The 22,174-nt window shown below is 39.0% G+C and overlaps 2 protein-coding genes across 3 annotated transcripts in view; one reads left to right on the forward strand and one right to left on the reverse strand.

The window, feature by feature from the left end:
• The first annotated feature begins 86 nt into the window (after window positions 1-86).
• On the forward strand, window positions 87-16,179 carry LOC132378938 (neutral cholesterol ester hydrolase 1-like). The gene is made up of 5 exons (XM_059946312.1): window positions 87-341; window positions 7,200-7,428; window positions 7,732-7,801; window positions 8,488-8,659; window positions 10,757-16,179. The coding sequence occupies exons 1-5, from the start codon at window positions 204-206 to the stop codon at window positions 11,372-11,374; spliced, it is 1,227 nt and encodes a 408-aa protein (XP_059802295.1). The 5' UTR covers window positions 87-203; the 3' UTR covers window positions 11,375-16,179.
• The window catches only part of LOC132378911 (coiled-coil domain-containing protein 150-like), a 148,858-nt gene continuing 141,253 nt past the window's right edge, over window positions 14,570-22,174 (reverse strand). For both annotated transcript variants that reach the window (XM_059946269.1, XM_059946241.1), the window contains one exon: window positions 14,570-16,194. In XM_059946269.1, coding sequence (XP_059802252.1) covers window positions 16,192-16,194 — 3 coding nt within the window. In that variant the 3' untranslated portion in view covers window positions 14,570-16,191. The remainder of the gene's footprint in view (window positions 16,195-22,174) is intronic.

The raw sequence follows: 22,174 nt of genomic DNA on the forward strand, positions 1-22,174 counted from the left end.
TACTTGCGTAACTATTCCTTCCGGTAGCACCTACGGCTGTTGTTACAATAAACCCTGTTTCCGCCCTCTTCGTCTGATAGGTCAACTAACAAACCCAAATCGATCTAATTGGTGACTGTCCTACCGGTGTCAATAATAGGAACGGAAGAAATGAGTGACTGTATTTCTCTCAGTATTTACCCTTTCCCCCAGATTCTGCAACAATGCGAGCAACACTCGGAGTAATCTTAATTGTTGCCTCTTTGACAGCTTACTATGTCTACATTCCAATTCCGAACTCGCTGTCCGAACCCTGGAAATTGATGCTGCTGGATGCAACGTTCAGAGGAGTGCAGGATGTGGTATATTTTCTCTTTCTATTCATACTACTTTCCCAACAGGTTGCTGAGAAATCAAAGATTAGAATGACCATTTTAAATATTAAAGGAATGCGTTCATTATTTCAAAAGTATTTCAGTAGAATAGACTATAATGGGGTTATTTATTTGTGTTTCCTGTTTTGTTGTAGAACTCTATGTACATGCGTCCTATCCCTTAACTCATTTAAATTACTGTGCATTATATCATTTTTTCGAACTAAATCCGCGTAGGACCCCGTGATGATGATCAAGCTAGGAGTGGCAGCCTGGCAGGCGGTGGACCGCGTATAACTGGTATATAGCAGTGCACGTCAATTAGTACTGTATCGTTCTTTTATTTTTCTTTTAAAGGTCCAGTTATATTTATCGGGATCTTTGGTTTTCCTTACCTTTACAATTTATGTATAATATATAAGAATTTCGCCTGTAAGATGGCCCGTGTCACATGAAAACCGAAACATTATTTTGTGGGGTTGCTTCCCAGGCAAATTGGGTTGTTCAACACAAATCAAAATTACATAAAGGCCAGTGAAACGAATGACCCAATTAATCTGTTTCCTGTTACTGTTGAATGAGGGAGAAGGTTTCAACAGTGTGATAATTTTTGAATTGGTCCAGGGATCTTTAAAAATATGGATTTGATTTGGTGATTAATGTGGTACTTTGGGTATGACAGAGAAGTGCAAAACTTATGTCAACTTGCACAAAATTCTTTCGTGCATTTGAGGATCGAAACAGATTTTGACTGAAGCATTTAGGGCTGCTTTGAAATTAATGGGAAGAGCCCTATTTGGAGAATCTGAGGTGTCTTCTAAATAAATGTTTTCTTTTAACTTTTCATTACTGATGTTCACCCTCAGTTGAACTTCATCCCACTCATTGTCACTGATCTGGACAGTCTTCATCCCTGAAAATCACTTGGTGATTCCTTACCATTATTCAGCAACTCCTCTTCCAGGAAGTTCTCAGCCCAGTTGCCTTCCATTCCATCTGTGCAATAGGGTTTTCCACTGCTTGCAATAATTTCATAAAATATCCAACCCTCACCTGCAGAAGTGTTCATCTTCAGTGGGGAGGTCTAATGTTGATGTGCTAATTTAGATGCTCCTGGTTTATCTTCACCAATTTAGCAGACCAACAAGAGGTGTGTATATTCTATGTATAAAATATCTGAAGGAGGTCATGGTTGAGCTCTATACATTATATGGACCATAATTAGAGTATAAGATGCACTAATATATTGTGTTAGCATTAGTGAGGACATGGAAAAGATCTAAAAGAATGTGGCTAGAGTTGGAGTAGTTTCATTATGAAGAAAAGATTATCTTCAGGCCTTTATATGGAACAGAGAATGAAAAAATATTTATTTCCTTTTAGCAAAAGCACTAATAACCAGGGAAAGCTTTACACTATTTTTCTAGAAGGATTAGAGAGTATTTGAAAAAAATAGAGGTCAAGAATTCACCTTGACTAAAGGACAGTATAACCGAAAGCTCATCACTGTTGAAAAAGAACAAATGATGTGCCCTAAACTGCAAAGCTAAGAAGCAAGGGTTCTTAAGTGGGTTTAAGCTGCATTATCACATTTTTGGCAGATACGGACTCAGTAGTTTTATTCCTTGTTTTACATTTCTGCAATGCAACTGCAAAAAAAAATTATAAATCATTGACGGAAATTTAACAGGAGGAGCATGATCTTTTGGCTGAAGACAATTACAAACACAGGATAGGCACTGACAATATTTAACCAAAATATTAAAAAAACAAAAATATACTGGAAATAGGATAATCAGATGGATGGAGGCCATTTTTTCAAAACTGCAACTTGTACCTAAAATATTTGATTTATTCCCTTGAAACTTTCTGACTTGTTTAATATTTCCAGTATTTCCTAATTTTACTTCACAGTCCTTACTGTTTTGAACAATTTTGTCAACAATTCTAACCCTTCATTTCCTTTCCTATTCTCTTGGATTTTGAGAGCTAGCGTATGAACACCAATTCCATGGTAGAATATTTTGCCTGGACAATTCATTAACTTTAATAGAGTTTATTGTCTTTTGTTCTTTAGATTTATTCTCAGTGTTATCCTCAGAAACATAACATCAATGACGGTTCCTTCTTAATGTCATTCCTGATAATTCATGCACTCAATGCTTGAATATTGATGTTATATTTGGAACACCCCAACTGAAATTAATATTTTAAAATTCTGTATTAAATTGGCCAAAAATAAGTTACAATAATTTTATTTTTGCCTGAAGTGCCAATAATCTAAAAACTAACAAAATATTTCTGGTACAGTATGATCAATTTTTACAGAAAGTGCTAGGATTCATTAATATGGCACAGCAGGTGGTGGCACCTTGTCTCCAAAACTAGAGGTGTAACCTTGTATAAACGAGATTTTTAGTTTGTGACAGATTCAGTTTGCTGGAAACAGTCTGTTTTCAGATTTGCTTGCCCTATGCTGACATGACAACATTCAGCATGGTCACCAAGCATTTTCCCCATACAAGGAGAAGAAAGTGTGGTGACCATCCAATGAACTGTACCCTTAAACCTGTTACTGACATGTTACGGAACCAAAGTGAAGAGCATGAGGTAAACAAGATAAACAGTAATGTAGAGTTTCAAAAAGACTTTTCCAGAATACATCCCTTCCTAAAATGACTATAAACTTTGAGGTATGTATTAATCACAGGAGGTCAAAACCAACAGCTTATGTTTTATGCACAGCTTAAGACCAGTTGTGGAGTAGGGTGGACCAAAAACAGTTCTTTAAATATTCTAAATTTAAAAATTACATTAGTAGCTCCTTGCTCAATGGAGAAACCTGGTATACCCATTTACGTTATTTGTTTCATGAATCTATATGACATTTTTTTATCATCACAGTTGTTGATCGTGATGTGGGTGTAACTAAACCAAGTGCGAAGTCTGAGGCATGGATATTCTGTATCACTACATTGTTACCTTAAAATATATTTGGTTAACTTTTTTTTTGTAATACACAAATATGAGTTTGGTCATTTCTGTCATCATTCTGCCCTAATTTCTAAGAAACATAATTGAGTTATATCTTGGGTAAAGGGCATACAAACGTTTGTAGATTTATTTGAATGCAGCATACTAATTTAGAAAAGACATCCAAGTCTTTCACAGCATGTGAAGATTCATTATAAATATATAAGAATGTCATATGCTTTAATATTAATATTAAATACTATATATTAATGATAATTAGATACAGCTTTTACCACAAGATTTTGCAAAACTCAAAATTGGCTTTAAGGAGGAAACCTCAAACATTTGCAATTTATTTGGTAACCTTGATCTTGCGACAAGTAACATTGTTATTTAGAAAGCTGTGTAATTTTACTGATTTTGGAGCCTTTCACTTTGCAATATTGAAAGAAAACTTTGTGACTTATTAAATGCATGCATCACTGTTATGTCTTGGAAGTGATGGCTGACAGCAACTGCTTTCAAAGAAAAGGGTTGGCTGCTCCACAGAGATCAGGAGGTCTTTGGCGAGAACATTCAAATCAAAAGCATAATTTTAACACTAATTTCATCATCCAAATCCACATGTGTATTAGTCATAAAATAGAAGGAATTTGGTCAGGGTAGGGTGTCATCCTTACATTTCTATTTTACATTTTCATTCCAATCTATTGCACCATCTGCAGAAGGAGTAGTGACAATAGTCCACGAAATTTCTCTAAGATTTGTTTGAACTGAATGTAATGCATTCAGGTGCAATAAATATTATTTTAAACTTCATCAAACTGGATTACCAAGATAGGTGTTTGAATTCAGTATATGAAATATTATTTTAGAACTGTTCTGTTGTCTATTTAAACCAATAAAAAATGGATTTAATGAAACATTTCATCTTCAGTCCAAATATAATTGGAATTCAAAAAACACTTGTTTTTGAATGAGATTTGGTAAATCATTGAGCATTAAGCGCATATTGGAGAAAATCTCTTTTTACTAGAATTGTCACTGAGAAATATTAGAAACATAAAATGCTAAAATCATTCAACCCTTTGAGATCATACCAGCTTTCTGTTCCATTGCCAATTCCCTGCAGCACAGCAATTCTTTTCATGTACCGATCCTATTTTCTCTTGAAATCACCCTGCTAAGCTATTCATTCCAGCTAATAAACACTCAGTTTTTAAAAATAATTTTCTCCTCAAATCACTTATTTCCTTGATTATCTGGACTCCAGTTCTCTCTGGTTCTTACTCTTTCCACCTTCCTATCGCCTCTGTTTAGACTCCACTTTATATTAAACAGTTCTGTCAGTCCTCTCTTGACTTCCCATGTCCTGCAGAGAATAACTACAGCTTCTACATCCTTTCCCCATAATTCTCTCATCCTTGTGACTATGTTGGTGAATCTTTTATGCATCCTCTCTAAGCTTCATTTTTGCTTCAGCACTTTAAGAACAATTCATTTAAATTAAGACTTTTGTATTTTTCTAACTTGTTTTTTTATCTTTATAATTTATAAAGGACAATTCACTGACCTTTTGCCCATATTCTTGTGTAATCTCGTGGCTTTGATTTTTCACGTCATTGATTTTCTCTATTTTTAGCGGTGGTCAGCTGACCTTGTGGCAACTCAACAATTGCTCTGCTTCGATAGGTCTCACTTCAGAATATTTGTTCACTTGCCAAGGAAAGGGGCTTTAAGAAGTGATTACAAATTTCATTACTAGCAATCTGGTATAACGCTATTTATGGATAATGCAGCATGAACTGATATGTATAAACATTGTTTCAAGTACTTTGTGCAATATTACTGTCTATTCAAATATATTTTTGTGTTATGATAACCAAACTTGGACAGTGCAAAGGACCCAAACTTGGACACTGCAAAGGTCTCAAACAGTAACATTATTGTTTACTAATCGGAACAAAATTCATATCACAAACAAGAGAAAAACTGCTGATGCTGGAAATCTACAAATTGCTGGAGGAACTCAGCAGGCCAGGCATCATCTCCGGAAAAGAGTACAGTTGACGTTTCAGGCCAAGACCCTTCAGCAGGACAAATTTCACATGTTTACTTATTACATCTGCTTTTCCGAAATCCCACATAAATGAACTAAAGTTGTTGAGTTTTGAAAAACATTTTTTACTTTTTCCATAAACTACTACTAGGTAGAATGCTGTAAAAGTTGCCCAAATAGATATCTGTGGAGGAGGGAGGAGAGAAAGGGCACTTACTGCCCATCCCATATCATTTGAAATATGCTTAGCTGTAATTTTATAGTTAGTAGCAAAGCAATGTATAACCTTTGGTAATGCTATTTTCTATTTTCTAGCCACTGTGGTTTCCAGAAGCAGTGATGTCATTATATTAACTAAGTAGTCACTTATATAGCACACTGGAAAGTTATAGCTACAACAGCTTTGTCGTTTTACAAGAGCAACATAAAAATTGAGAAAGAGCTCCTAGATTTAACTTTATATATAGGTATATACTGTATATGTGAGAGTTTTCACTCTCCAGTAATTCAGATAGAGTTTAATACAGCAAGACAAAAGGATACGACAGATCTAAGGGTGAACAGGAGAGCATTATAGATTTTTTTGTGTACTGAAAGTTCATGGTTGCCATTTATAGCTTGTAAATTGCAGCTTTTCTCTTCTTAGAACATGATGCACTATGGAGTAACAAGTATTCAAGCCTCATAATCAGAACATGCCAGTTGTAAAGGGTGTCAAAATGATCATGGACAAGGATACCAAACACTAAATAACTGAGATCACTCACCAAAATCTGGGCTTAGAAATTAGGTGAAAATAATGTATGCAGTAGGAATCTTGTAGTAATTGACTAATAATGAAATTAAGTACATCTGCAAATGAAGAACACACAACTCAAGGTCTCACAGTGTTGAATATTACTATTCTTAATTGTACAGTATTCCTATGCATTACAGCCATTTAGGTAATGAAACTTCAACTAAACAGATATTACAAATTGCAACCAAAATTATACATTACAGATCAAAAATTTATTCTTACAGAATTTATGTGAGAAACAATAACTAAGCAAGCACAACATAAGACAGAAACAGCAAATTTTATCATTTTTTGTCAAGGTTCAATTTATGTAAAATACAATAATGAAATGGAGGGACTTCTATGAACACAACTCCTCCATTATGGGGAGTATATGGTATTATTTCATACAAGTTACTGTAAGATTGGTATTTGTTATAACAACTAACAACTGTGTTGACACTTCTTGAACCAACTTGCAAAACCATAATCATTACAGTTTAGCAACAATGACCAACTTTATCCACTTTGCACTAAAATGGACTTTGTTTTATTGTTCTAATTGTGCTTTCTTGTAAAAATTGTGTATAATTTACCTTTAATTTATGTTTCTCTTGTGATGCTGCTGCTAGTAAGTTCTTCATTGAACCTGTACATATGACAAAAATCTCGACTTTGACTTTGAGTTGACCATTGAGTTACGAATAGCTCAATTTAAACTCAGTAGTGTCTAAATATCTACATTCTATGGTGTTAAGAAATAAATAAGGTAATTTCAAGCCTTTATTTATAAACATAATACTTCCAGTCATTAGCAGAAACTTCTGTATTTCATTGTAAAAAGAAATTTGTTTGATCAACTATGACTGCTGAAGCAGAATCAGCAGATTCAACAAGTTATTACAAAATAACCCATGTACCAAATTTCTATTCAACCTTACTTTTGTAATAATTAATAAATTAAGTATGTTGTTTTGTGAAGTTTGGCTTCAAAAGTATGGGTACGGGTACAATTAATAACACTTTTGTTTTGTAGTGTCATTTAGTGCAGCAGCTGGGACTTGGCCATCACCTGAGAGCACTGAATTTTGTCATTAATGCATTTGAGATGCTTGCCCCACAATCAAATGAATTGGTTGAAGTGACAGACACAATATTTGATGGAGTACAAGTCAGAGTGTTTGAACCCAAGGCAAAGCCGAATGGTGAACTAAGACGAAGCGTTATTTACATACATGGTGGAGGCTGGGCTTTGGGAAGTGCAAGTAAGTGAACTAGAACAAGAAGAAATAAGTTATTTCACCTTCCTTGAAATGTCCATAACACACGTCTTCATTTATAGAGACACTTTGAAAGGAGTACACTATTTAGACCTTGAACTTCTTCACTTGTACTGTCATTCAGGGACGTATTCCCTGTCCTCGGAAAGAAACTGTGCAAGAAGTGGAAATTCAGGGCCACAATGGCTTGCTTCATTCACTGATAAGCATTAATCTTAAAACCTGTCATCAGCATGAAAAAAATAACTTCCAAGTATGGTCCTCCCCTTTTATTTTGTGTTACTGTAGGAATGCGATCATATGACCACCTTTGCCAGAAGATGGCCAATATTATGAAGGCCGTTCTTGTCTCTATTGAGTAAGTACAGTATTCACAAAATAACAGGATAATTTTCCTGTCAATGTAATTTTAGGATTATGTTTTGTTTTGGTCAAAACATGGTCAGATAAATTGAAAATTGTTATACAAAATTTCATTTCAAAATATATATTGAAATTTAAACTCCTAATTTTTATTTCAGCATTTGTATCTTTAAGGAAGGAAACCTGCTGACTGTGATAAAAATACAAATATAATAGTCAGCAAGGAGGAAGGAAAGGGGGAAAAAGCTTAGAATTTTTTGAGGAACTCTTAACCAGAGCGGAGTAAAAGGGAAGCAATAAATGTATTTGTTTATCTAGAAGGAATTTAATTTTTAACACTTAAAAAATACTTGGGGAAGTAATTTGAATCTTCTAAGAACTTGTTGTCATTAGTAAGGATAGAAAATCTTGAGTGAAACTAGCCATTAGTGATCAAATACTAACTGGATTTGAGCAGACATTAAGCATTTATACCCAGAAGGAATAACACTACTTTCAGGCCCATTAATTTGGTCTTTTTAATCCCCATCCTTCAAACAAGAACATAAGTAAGAATATAAAATATTTAAATTATCCTCAAGTAGAAAGTGAATATTGTTTCTTGTTCTTTTGAATCATACTATTGGTAAAATCTTACAAGTCGAAGCTAACTGAAACTGCATTGCTCATTCTTAAACTTAGATACCGTCTTGTTCCAGAGGCTTATTTTCCTGAGCAGATAAATGATGTTTACAGTGCTACTAGATATTTTCTACAGCCTGAGGTCTTGTCACGGTATTCAGTGGATCCAAATCGAATTGCACTTTCTGGAGACAGTGCTGGAGGGAACTTGGCTGCTGCTGTGAGCCAGCAGGTAAATTGTGCATTACACAAACAGCAGTTATCTTATTTCAGTATCAGTTGACCTGCTACAGTTAATAAGCATGACACCTCTCACTGTAACATTTTACATTTTTGAAAATTGTAGATGTATGTATTTGTGGAATTTGCTACTGTTGAGCTCAATTTGACTAAGCCTACAAACGTTGCAGTGGATTGGCCAGGTTTGACGGATGGTGCCTATATCCCCAAGGGCATTGCATGCAATGTGCTGGCTGCTGGATCCATCTTTCCTCTACAAGGACAACTGTAAACTACTTAGAATAGTGGGCATCAGAAAGGCAATGAGAAGATTGCTACATAAACACAAGAGATTCTGCAGATGCTGGAAATACAGAGCAACACATCCAAAATGCTGGAGGAACTCAGCATGTCAGACAGCATTTGTGGAGGGAAATAAACAGACAACATTTCAGGCAAGATGGGAAAGCCAGGAGGTGTTGGGTGGAAACAGTGAAAGGCTGAAGAGAAAGGAATCTGATGGGAGAGGAGAGAGGACCGTGGGAGAAAGGGGAAGAGGAGCACCAGAGAGAGGTGATGGGCATGTGAGAAGAAGAGGTGTAAGAGGGGAACCAGGACAGGGAATTAAAAAGGGATAAGGAGGGAAGGATTTACCAGAAGTTAGAGAAATTGATGTTCATGCTGTTAGTTAGAGGCCACCCGGAGGAAAGAAGAAGTACTGCTCCTCCAAGCCTGAATGTGGCCTCATTGTGGCCGTAGAGAAGGCCATGGATCATGCAATAGGAAATAGAATTAAAATGGTTGGCCACCAAGATATCCCATCTTTTGTGGCAGATGACATGAACGTGTTCGACATGGGAAGGTGGGACATAGCTGCTGATGGCTAAAGTCCCTGGAGGCTAACTGTTCAGGAAGACGAGAATTGGGTGAGACGAGGGCTCACAGAAAACCGAAGCTGGCAAAGTATACACTTCCTTTACCCAATGTTTTATAATTAGAAACTGCTATGATATATGGGGCTCCAGAGCTATACCAGATATTGTTCAACACATTTGATTAGCAGGACACAACCCATCACTCTTGCATATGGATGGCCACCAAACTTATTTTCCAAAACATTTAAGAAAAGTAATTATCTAAGCTGTAAAGGTAAATTATTGAACGTTTCTAAAAGTCTATACATTCAGTAATGTTTAATATCATCAGAAACTTGGGAACATTTTCTCAAATTTTCTTAGCATTTCCCTTAAATGTGTTTTCAATGTGTCAAATAAAATTCTTAATACAGAAGTATTGAGGCTGTTCTGAACTAATATCATTAACATGAAATATGTCGTGTATTTAATATTTCAGTAATATTTGAAGAATATTGTAAATATATTGTTTGATTAAGCATTCTTGTCAACTTAAATAATTCACTGCAGGTTATATGTAAAAATACATGAATTGCATTCATCCTGACATTGCCTGTGGTACATGTGTGCTCACTTAAAGTAAACACGAAGTTAGACTTGCATTTCAATCACTTTTGTTTCCCAATTAGTTTAATATTTTGGGGTTACAAAATGTAATAAAATGTTTTCCTGCTTCACAACCCTTGCGTGCTTGGCCTGCTGAGTATTTTCAGCATTTTACTTTTAACTTAGAGTTCCACAGCAAGGAAGAAGCAAGCTCTATAGCCCAACTCATTCATATTGTTCAAAGTGTCTGTTTGAGCTTGTCTGATTTAGCTGTATTTGGTCCATGTATCTTTCCTATCCATGTACATGTCCATAATTTTACCACGTACCCCTCCCACCACTTCCTGTGGCAGCTCATTCCATAAGCCTGTGTGGAAAGACTTGCCACTTGTGTACCCTTTAAATCTTTTCCCTCATCTCAAACCAATAGTGTTAGACTACTCTATCATGGGATAAAAAGCCTGTGGCAATCCATCTTTTTTGTGCCCCCTTTTACTTTATATAGTTCTATAAATAATCCCACTGTCTTCCATCACTCCATAGAAAATAGTCCCTTCCTATCCATTCTATACTAATAACTCAAGTCTCAATCCCTGTTTCATTACTTAATATATTTTTTTCTAATATATTATTTTTTTCTGTCCCTGTAGCTTGTTCTGGACAGAACTATCACCATCCGACTCAAGCTTCAAGCTCTTATTTATCCAGTGCTTCAGGCTTTTGACTTCAATACTCCTTCTTATCAACAAAATATGGCTGCACCCATCTTGAACAAACATGTCATGGCCCGCTTTTGGTTGGAGTATCTAAATGGTGATCCAGGATTTGTCCAGGCAATGTTGGTCAACAATCATACAGCTTCAGACCAAAGTCAGCTGACGTCCATTCGAGCTCGCTTAAATTGGACAACACTATTACCACAATCATTTAAAAAGAACTTCAAACCTGTTATCCAGGTAATGGGAAATCCACAGGTTATCAAGGAGTTGCCAACACTGATAGACCCAAGAGCAGTTCCACTAATTGCAGATAAAGAAATTCTGCAGTTGTTACCAAAAGCTTACATTTTGACCTGTGAGCATGATATTCTGAGAGATGATGGAATAATGTATGCAAAGCGATTAGAAGATGCCGGAATAGAAGTGACCTTAGATCATTATGAAGATGGATTTCATGGTGCAATGATATTTGCACTGCCCCCTACCAGTTTTGTTGTGGGAAACAAGATTATGAACAACTATATAAACTGGCTCGATAAAAATCTGTGAACATTTGATCAGAGTAGGAAGTTCCAATAGATAATATCACAGCAGGTTCTTTTGGAAAAGACCTTCATGTTTGTGCAATGCAACAATCCAATGCAAAGTTTTGTTAGCGAGAATTGAATCTGCCTTGTTAGGCTTGATCTGGTTAAAATGTGTATTCTTTCATACTTCAGGAAATCCGTATCAGAACAAAGCATAATATGGAAAGAAATAGCTGTGATAACCTTTCGCAATGTAATGATTAGGGCTGGGAAAAGTTTTCATTTTTGGCACCTCCGTAATTATAAACATGTTTGTGAAGCAATTATTATTAGTTCAAAATAGGTGTGTGATGATTATGTCACTGGTAAACTTAATTTAGGTAATTTTAAATGCATAATTGTCAGTAATATTGTGCTATTTTACCTTTGTTTTGCTTGAATATAAAACAAAACTACTGTACATGCAGTTATGTTCAGTGCCTGAGACAGCAGTACAACCCCACAAGAACAGTTTTGATGGAATCTTAAGTACTGTTTGAAATGGATTTCAACTGACTAGATACCTAAAGGAATAACATTTTTTTCCTTAAGTGCACAGTCAAAAGGTGAAAAAGTTGTCAATTGAATAATATCACAATGATTTTCTGCCTATCATTCCATTTCCTTTATTTATTTAACTTTTCTTAACCCATCCCTGCCTGGAATATTTACATAATTTTTTAAATCATCATCCTAAATGGCCAGACTGTGACTTCTGGCAGAGGCAAATATATTTTAGTTCTATTCAGAAATCTGAATATTTAAATGACATTACACTCATTCCTTTGCACATAGGGAACAAAGGCCCAGTACCCTCAACCGAGAAATCAAACTGGAGAATTTCAAGTGCACATCCACTAGGACAACTAAAATAACATTCTATACCTGTTTTTCACCCAAACCCGACAGTATTGCATCAAATACTAGAAGCATTCAGCTGGTCAACAGCATCTGTGGAAAGATAAACATTATGTAACTGCATAATCTGAAAATCTCCATTTTGTTGGGAAGTCTGAAATTATAATGGAGTTTAGTCTGGTAAGAACATTATTCAGAACTATATCACTATTCAAATCAATTTCACATCGTAGATAACATATTTAAGAATCTTAACTTTGTATTTTTTTGATTTTTGTTTCAATTGATTTGGATTATTTTCTGAAATGCTGGACTATAAAATTGAATCAACTAATTTGCTGCTTTGGAACATTAATCTGTGGTTGAATACTTGCTGTACATAATTAACCTTTGTTACAATGCATGCCAATATTACGTTGATATAAAATTGTGCTCTGCTGTGGTTTTCAGCTTTGATACTAGGATCTTCAGTTGGGCTTTAGAGAAAACTGAGATATTTAATCAGTAGATTACTTCCTCCTCAAGAACTGGACTGTAGGGCATACTACACAGGTATGTCTTCAGTTCCTCAAGTTCATAGGGAGTGCGTATGATCATAATGAAGAGGAGTAGAAGAATGCAAAGAGATACGACTTATTTTTAAATTCCAGGACTAATCTCACAATTCAAAAAATTAAATGGGTGTACAAAGGCACCCACTTGATTATTTAAAATATATATATATAGAAACAGAAATTCAGTTTTAATTGAGATTCATTTGTTATTTTGTAAATTTAAAGGACAGGTCAATTGAATTTTTAGTTAAGTGTAATTATGCAAACAGTAACATGGATCATATTTAACTAGAAAGCTAATTGATGGTTCCTTCATATCATACAGCAGCTTGCAATTCACATCTAACAGCTAATTTTAGGCAATTCATTTGCAAATGAAACAATAGAATAATCAGTATCAATGTTGCAATTATTTTTACTAAAGAGACTGTTGATTAAAAATTGTCACTTTACTATAACAAAAAATGCCCATGATTTACTTTATTTAACGCTGTGTAATATATTTTCAAACAATACCAAACCAATTCCTTCTCTCCTCTCCCAGAGTGGTGACTAATTATATAGGCCAGGGTGTGGTTTCTAAAGCTGCCTGAATAACTTAAAAGTTGTTTTTCCACGTGAACTCAGATTCTAACTATTCTGGTGGTGTCAATCTTGATTTCTTCTCATCAGTAGTTTGTTTGTATTTAGGAATTACTTGACTTGATTAAGAGTGAGAATTTAAATTTCTGTTTTTTGATAGAGGCTGTGATATACCTTCCTCAGACAAAATTGTAAATACCAATCAAACTGATGTTATTGCCTTAGTATTTAGAATTCTGCTAAAATAGTTATTACTGCACTAATGCACTGAAATCAGCTGCCATTTTGTCCAGAATTCCTTTAAGGACCACATTTGTTTGTCACATGAATGCCAAAACCTAAAGTGAAATGAGCCATTTTTGTAACGACCAACGAAGTACGAAGATGTGCCGGATGCAACCCACAAATGTCGGCATGCTTACAGTGCCAACATCGCATGCCCACAATGTCTTTGGAATGCGGGCGGAATCTGGAGAACCTGGAGGAAACCCATGCAGCAATTAGGAGAATAGACAAACTCAGTGGTGCTGTAAAGCACTGCACTACAGTGCCACTCTCACTTTTTCCTTAAGATTGGTTTAGATTTTAGGAACGTTGCACTGCACAAAACAGTTGTGCCTAAAGCAATTAGCCTGTCAATTGAGCACCATAATTTGAAAATTGGTGATCAAAAAGAGTTGGTGTGAAGGAGAGAGAACGATGTCAGCATGAATGATTTATTTTGATTTTTTTTAAGAGTATTGATTCCTTGCTATAAGTTCTCATTTATCATCTGTTTAGGACATATTGCTCATTTTTGCACACAGTGCCTGTGATAGTTATACTCAGAATCATGCTGTTTGTACAGAGCAATGGAATTCAAGAGCAACACACACAAAATGCTGGAGGAACACAGGAGCTCAGGCAGCATCTGTGGAAATAACAATGGATGTTTCAGGCCAAGGTTCTTCTTAAGGACTGGGAACACAGGAATGTGTTTATGTAGTTTCGTTAAAAGCATGCAAAGGTGCAATTACTATATGCTAGAAGAACTATGTGAAAATAACAAATTAGAACTTCAGCATATCACAAACTCTACATCAGCACAGACTTGATTATCAGTTTGAAGTCACTGCAGTTCATTTGGGAGCACATAAGATAACATCAAGTGAAGAATTAGGAAATAAATTAACTAAACCAGCATACAGGCTTTTAAAATACTTAAATATAGAATTTAAGGAAATGGTATTAAAGACATTACAATTTATAAAAACAATAGTAGAACTCAAGTTACTGATCAACAGCTACAGCAGCATAATAGATAATAAAATAGTTTACTTTGTTCCCAGAGATAGTATTTATCACAGAGCAAATGTAAATCTTGAAATCATTATGTTTTTCTATATGATTTTATGCAAATTTTATTGTATTAAAATTTTAAACATTTCAGTTTGTCCCACTGTAACATGGCATGTAAAGTGCATTTTAAAATGCAAGGCAAATAAAACATAATATTAAACAATATTCTGTAGATGCTGAAAATATTGAGGAACCTACACTAAATGCTGGAGGAATTCAGCAAGTCAGGCAGCATCCATGGAGAGGAATAAACAGGTCCTTCATTAGGACAGGAAATGAAGGGGAGAGAAGGTAGGGGAAGCAGAATGAGTACAAGCTGGCAGGTGATAGGTGAAACCAGAAAAGGGGAGGGGGGATGAAGTAAGAAGCTGGAAGTGATAGTTGGAAGGGCTGAAGAAGGAATATGATAGGAGTGGTCATTGGATCATGGGAGAAAGGGAAGGAGGAGGCATACCAGAGGGAGGTAATGGGCAGGTGAGGAGAAGGGGTAAGCGAGGAGCCAGAATAGTGAATGGAAAAAGAACAGAGAAGAGAGAAGTTGCAGTTGTGTGTAGCAATTTGGAAACCGGTTATTTTTGAAGAACTTGTTTCAAATTATTAGCTTCTCCAGGAGTAATTAAAAGTCTGAAAATCCAGTTCTTTTTATTACATTTTGCTAACAAATTTTGCAGAAACTGTTTTCTCACCATCATGGATCAATAACCTGGATCAATTTATTAGCTGGGCCAAATCTATATATTTCCCTGGAGATATTAGGGACCTTGAAGTGTAATTACAGTATGTCAATTGGTTCTGATGCCTTTTTGTAGATTAACATTCTAGGTACCCTGATTACAATACACAGCAGCACTAACCTAGCATATGGAGTCACACTATCTTTAAAGACATTGCCAACTTTTCATGCGTGTCTTAAAGGAGAAGTGTATTATGCATGGAGAAATCCTGGAACTTATTCTGACCTGGAAAATATTTAAGAATGGCAGACATATGAGAAATTGATCCCCAAAATTTCATAAGACTGCACAGCTTTAGTTTGAAAGCAAGAATGATTTTACAGGTGAAGTGTGATATTCTGGCAAGAAATATTGATGATGCTAGACTTAAGCCTGCACTGTATTTGAGTCTTTTGTGCAGCCTTTGATTAGAAACACTGCTTGCCTGTCATGATACTGCAGATGTATTTCTAAGGGCAGCCAAATTTAAGGATTGTGCACAGGCCCTCTTGAATGATAGAATCTTTGAAAGATCAAAAGCAATGCATGATGGTCAATTTCTCTTGGTGTTGCACAGTGAAGTTCATGTTCATTGCACATCTGGATATTGAGAAGAGATGTATGAAAAGAATCTGCAATGACTTTATGGCAGGAAACCGTGATCCCTCCATATTGTCCATAAACTATCGTATTTACTTCCATGATGATGGTCATGATTCTGACATCTGTGACACTGGCTCATATCTTCCTCCAAATCACTGGAAAGACAAAATTAACAAACATCAGTGTTCTCTCCCATGCCAATGTCCCCCAACTTCAAGAATCTAATTTCAGTAGCTCTGACCAATGGGCACTCTGTCAGATTGTTTAATTGCCTGACAGCAAACACCCAAAGCAAACTCTAGTCTCATTTCTACTAAGGCAACATCTACTAGATCAAAATCTATCCAAGTCACTGAAAAAGTGTAACATTCCCACCAGCGCATTCTCCCCTTAAGCTTAAGAAATTCATTGGAGACAATATCTGTTTCTGAGGTCCATTGTTTTTCAATTTTCATGTGGATTTGAGAGTGGAGCAGATAACTTGTTGTGGGATGAAACCACCAAGTTTTGTTTAAGAATTTTCCAATGTGCTCCTTCCAAAAGATATTGAGAAGAGTTTTTTTTTGCAGAGTCCTTTAAAGATACATTTTTTTTGCTGTTTGTATTGTTTGATTGGGTTAGTGGAGACACAAATCTAACAGATGCCAATGCCTAGATCAAAAATGTTAACGTAGGCATGCAAAGGACCTCCAGGATAAATAAATATTTGTTCTGACTGCATCATCTCTGTTGTAGAATCAAGGTCACTCCAAACTCTATCATTAAGCTGCAGTCTGTTGAAACCCATGTGAATACACCTAGTGTCATCGAGTAATACAACACAGAAACAGGTTCTGGTCCAACTGGTCCAAAGTTGAGTTCCTGGCATAATAAATTTTACCTTTAGGGCAACTGCTGTACCCAAGACTGCAATGCAAGAAATCTCAGATTTTGGGGGTATAGGTCAGTCCATCATGAAAACTAGTGCCCCTTCCCTGCCATCTATTGACATTGCCTACACTTATCTTGTAAGCCAACATAATCAAAGACCCCTTCCCAGCCCTCTCCCCCTTTCCATTAGGCAGAAGATATGAAAGCTTGAAAACATATATCATCAGGCTCAAGAACAGTTTCTGTCTTACTGTTCAATGATACTTGAATGGACTTCTTGTACCTCTTGAGCTCTCAGTCTGCCTCAGTGTGGTCTATGCACCTTATTGTCTATCTGCATTGAACTTCCTCTGTAACTCTATATTACATTCTGTTATTCATTATCCCTTCATACTATCTCAATGTATTTATGTTTTAAAATGATCTATATAGATGGCATACTGTGGTAAACTATGTATACCTGTCTGGACACGCCCCTCTGCTGACTGCTCCTGTGGCTCCTCCCACAGACCCCTGTATAAAGGCGATTGGGGCACTGCTCCTCCCTCAGTCTCTGAGATGTCGTGCTCCCTTTTGCTGTTAATAAAATCCTATCATTCACTTCCAGTCTCCGAGAGTTATTGATGGTGCATCACATACAAAGCACTTCACTGTATCTTGATATATATGACAATAGTAAATTAAATACCATTTGTGATGAAACAGCAAGTAAAAACAGTTTCAAGCCAGGGTAGCACAATTAGAAGAGGGTACATGCTTCTCTGAAAGCATGCAGTACATTAGAGCACCCCAGGTGGGTAATAAGAAGGGTGAAGAAGAAACTTGATGGTTGTGCACAAGGATATGGTTAGTGCATTGACAGTACTGAAAGCCTGTATCCATTGTTAAAGAACATAGGGGAATACAGATCCCCAACATTGCTCTGAGGTTGGAACCCAACCATTCTTGCATTCAAATCAAAAAGTTAAAAACTACCAAATGCTGGAAATATGAAATAAAATTAGAAAATGCTGAAAGTACAGCAGAACTGGCAGTAAGTGGATGAAGAGCAAAGTTAACAATTTTTCATCAGAACACCTATTCACATATATGTGGATGCAATTGTAATGCAGTATTGACAGTAAGTATCATCACAGCATGAGTCTGGGTATGGTACTGCAGTAGAATTTAGGCAGAAGAGATTCTACAGATGCCCTTTCCATAAAAGTGCTGCTGGATCAGCTGCATTTTCAGCATTTTCTATTTTTATTTCATATTTCCAGCATTTGCTGGTTTGTGCTTTTCTGGATCCCCATCCAGATCCTACTATTCACTATAAATTTAGTCGATAATTAACCTACCAAACCACATATCATGAGATCTGTATGAAAGGAAACTAGGGCAGCAAGAGAAAACCCACACTGTCACAAGAGAAAATACAAACTCTACAGAGTCATCTCCAGAGCTCAGGGTTGAACCTAGCGGCATTTACAATCTTTTTCAACTCTCAGGATGTTTCAAACTCTTGTGAGAGGTAGAGTATCAACTTGTTACAGTTCCTCAGATCTGCAATGCTACATCTGCCTTCTAAACCCATACAAGATTAGACTTGGCTTTGGAGCACCTAGATAACAGCAATACAGGTTGCTGTGTATCAATAAGGCTGCAGAGGGCTGTAGACTCAGCCAGCTCCATTAGGGGGTGCAATGCTCCCAACCATCAAGTACATCTTCAAAAACCCTTTTGTAATTACCAAGTTTTCTGCATTAATTCCTCATAAAATGTGGTTTGATCTTCATCTAAGTTACAATAATAGACAAAACACAATCTGCCTAAATTAAGAACACATGAACAATTGCACTACTTCTCATCAATTTAAACAATCACAGTCTAGGTTCAAAAGAGTATGTGAACCTCTGGAGTAATGTCTTCTCCAAGAGTATTTTGGAGTCAGGTGTTCCAATCACTGAGATAAGACTAGAGGTGTGGGTTGCAGAGGTGCCCACAAAAGACACACAAAGTCAGGTTACTGACAGAGCCTGCATTTTCTCAAAAAAATCTGTTTATGTACACCGTGCCTTGATCAAAACAACTTTCAGAGGACCTTAGAACAATTGTAGAGATGCATGAAACTGGAAAAGGCTAGAAGAACATTTCTGAAGACTTGAATATTCATCAGTCCACAATAAGAGAAATTGTCCACAAATGGAGGAGACTCGGTATCTGGTGCTCCTCTCCCTAAGAGTGGCTATCCTGCAAAGATCACACCAAAAACACAATGTACAATGCTGAAGAGGTGAAAAAGAACCCAAGGGTAACAGCAAAAGTCCTGCAGAAATCTCTAGAACTTGCAGTTATAGTCTCTGTACATGTGTCGACTATAAGAAAACACCGAACAAGAATGGTGTTCATGGAAGTACACCACAGAGGAAACTACTGCTCTCAAAAAAAAAGCATAGCTGCATGTCTCAAGTTTGCAAAGACCACCTGGATGTTCTACAATGTTTCTGGATCAACATTCTGTGGACAGATGAGACAAAAGTTGAAACTTTTGGCAGAAATGCACACCAACACCAAAACCAATAGCAGGAGGGAAAAAGGGCAATGTGTGGCGACCCATTTCCTGGCACATCCGAACCGGCTCACAATTAGATAGCCTATGGGGGTTTGCAAGCACAGAGCTTTGGAGCCTCTGCGCCATGGGGGGCAGGTTGAGGGAGGCTTAAAAGTGAGGCTGAGGATTTCGAATAAAGTTTTTTCCTTCGACTGCAGTTACCGACTCCGTGTCGTAATTTTAGCGCTGCGTGTAGCACACCGCTACAATTGGTGACCCCGACGGTCCAAACGATTTTTGGACCAGAAATGACCGACGCCGCCTCTGTTCATGCGGTTTCGTTGAAACTGCCGGGTTTCTGGACACAGTGACCGAACCTATGGTTCCAGCAAGCAGAAGCCCAATTCCATGTTCGCCAGATCACCTCAGAAGACACCCGCTACTACTACATGGTGAGCTCCCTCGACCAGGACACAGCGGCCCAGGTCGCGGAGTTCGTACAGTAGCCCCCGGCAGACGGAAAGTACACGGAATTCAAAGCCCTGCTCCTCAGGACTTTCGGACTCTCACGGCACGAGCGGGCTGCCCGTTTACTGCACCTGGATGGCTTGGGCGACAGACCTCCATCGGCTTTAATGAATGAGATGTTGTCTCTGGCCGACGGACACACACCCTGCCTCATGTTTGAGCAGGCATTCCTGGAGCAGCTGCCCGAGGACATACGCCTGCTGCTGTCCGACGCAGATTTCAGTGACCCCCGGAAGGTGGCAGCCCGGGCTGACTTGCTGTGGAACGCCAAAAAGGTGAGCGGGGCGTCCATCGCACAGATCTCCCAGCCATGCTCCCAGCAGCAAACCAGTCCAGGCCCGGCTGCAGAGCCCGCCAACCCCCAGCCCAAGGAACACTGGTGCTTCTACCACCAGCGGTGGGGCGCAGAAGCCCGCCGTTGTCGCCCGCCCTGCAAGTTCCCGGGAAACGCCAGGGCCAGCCGCCACTGATGGCTACGGTGGCTGGCCTTCGGGATAGCCTCCTGTATGTAAGGGATAGAAGGTCGGGACGCCGGTTTTTGGTCGATACTGGTGCCGAGATCAGCGTTTTACCTCCGACGAGTTACGACACCCGCAGCAGGGCACCGGGGCCCCCGAGGGCCGTGAACGCAGCACAGTAAGGACCTATGGCACCCGTCAGGTGCAGCTACAGTTCGACTCCAGACAGTTCACGTGGGACTTTACACTGGCCGCCGTAGCCCAACCGCTTCTGGGTGCGGATTTTTTGCGGGCTCACAGCCTACTGGTAGACCTGCCCAGGAAGAGACTGGTACACGTCGAGACCTTTCAGATGTTCTCCCTGGGTGCAGCCCAGTTGCCAGCCCCTCACCTTGGCTCCATCACGCTGTCCGACAACGACTTCACCAGGGTCCTGGTGGATTTCCCATCGGTTCTGGCACCGCAGTTCACAGCGGCCATGCCCCGACACAGCGTACAGCACCACATCCCGACCCAGGGACCACCCCTCCACGCCCGCGCTCAGCGGCTTCCCCCGGACAAGCTCCGACTGGCGAAGGAGGAGTTCCAGAGGATGGAGGAATTGGGGATCATCCGGCGGTCCGACAGCCCATGGGCCTCCCCCCTGCACATGGTGCCCAAAACGACGGGAGGCTGGAGACCGTGCAGCAACTACCGCAGGCTGAACGAGGCTACCTCACCGGACCGCTACACTGTGCCGCACATTCAGGACTTTGCAGCAAACCTGCACGGCGCACGGATCTTCTCCAAGGTAGACCTCGTCCGAGGGTATCATCAAATCCCGATGCATCCTGACGACATCCCCAAAACGGCTCTCATCACCCCGTTTGGCCTTTTCAAGTTCCTCTGCATGCCGTTCGGCCTGAAGAATGCCACACAGACGTTCCAGCGGTTAATGGACGCGGTGGGACGGACCTGGACTTCTATTTGTTCATCTATTTGGATGACATCCTCATAGCCAGCAGCAGTCGTCAGGAGCATCTGTCCCACCTCCGTCAACTCTGCGCCCGACTGAGTGAGTACGGTCTTACAATCAACCCTGCCAAATGCCAGTTCGGACTCAATACCATTGACTTCCTGGGCCACAGGATTTCTAAAGACGGGGCAACCCCTCTGCCCGCTAAGGTAGATGTGGTCCGCCACTTCCCCCGACCCACCACGATCAAAGGCCTTCAGGAATCTGTAGGTATGGTCAATTTCTACCACCGCTTCCTCCCTTCAGCTGCCCGGATCATGCGCCCCCTGTTCGCCCTGATGTCAGGTCCGAGCAAGGACATTACCTGGGACGAGGAGTCCGTTGCCGCAATGCTAGTACATCCCAGAATGGACGCCCCTACCGCCCTCACATTGGACGCATCTAACACGGCAGTCGGTGGGGTGCTGGAGCAACTCATCGCAGGTCGCTGGCAACCCCTGGCGTTTTTCAGCAAACACCTGCGGCCACCCGAGCTCAAGTACAGTGCTTTCGACTGGGAACTGTTGGCGCTCTACCTGGCAATCCGGCATTTCAGGTACTTCCTAGAAGGCCGGCCCTTCACCGCGTTCACGGACCACAAACCGCTTACCTTTGTGTTTACGAAAGCGTCCGACCCCTGGTCGTCCCGCCAGCAATGCCACCTGTCCTACATCTCTGAATACACGACGGATGTCCGGCACCTCTCAGGTAAGGACAATGTCGTGGCGGATGCGCTCTCTTGCCCTACCATT

The sequence above is a fragment of the Hypanus sabinus genome, chromosome 2 (genome assembly GCF_030144855.1).
Source record: "Hypanus sabinus isolate sHypSab1 chromosome 2, sHypSab1.hap1, whole genome shotgun sequence".
NCBI lineage: Eukaryota > Metazoa > Chordata > Chondrichthyes > Myliobatiformes > Dasyatidae > Hypanus > Hypanus sabinus.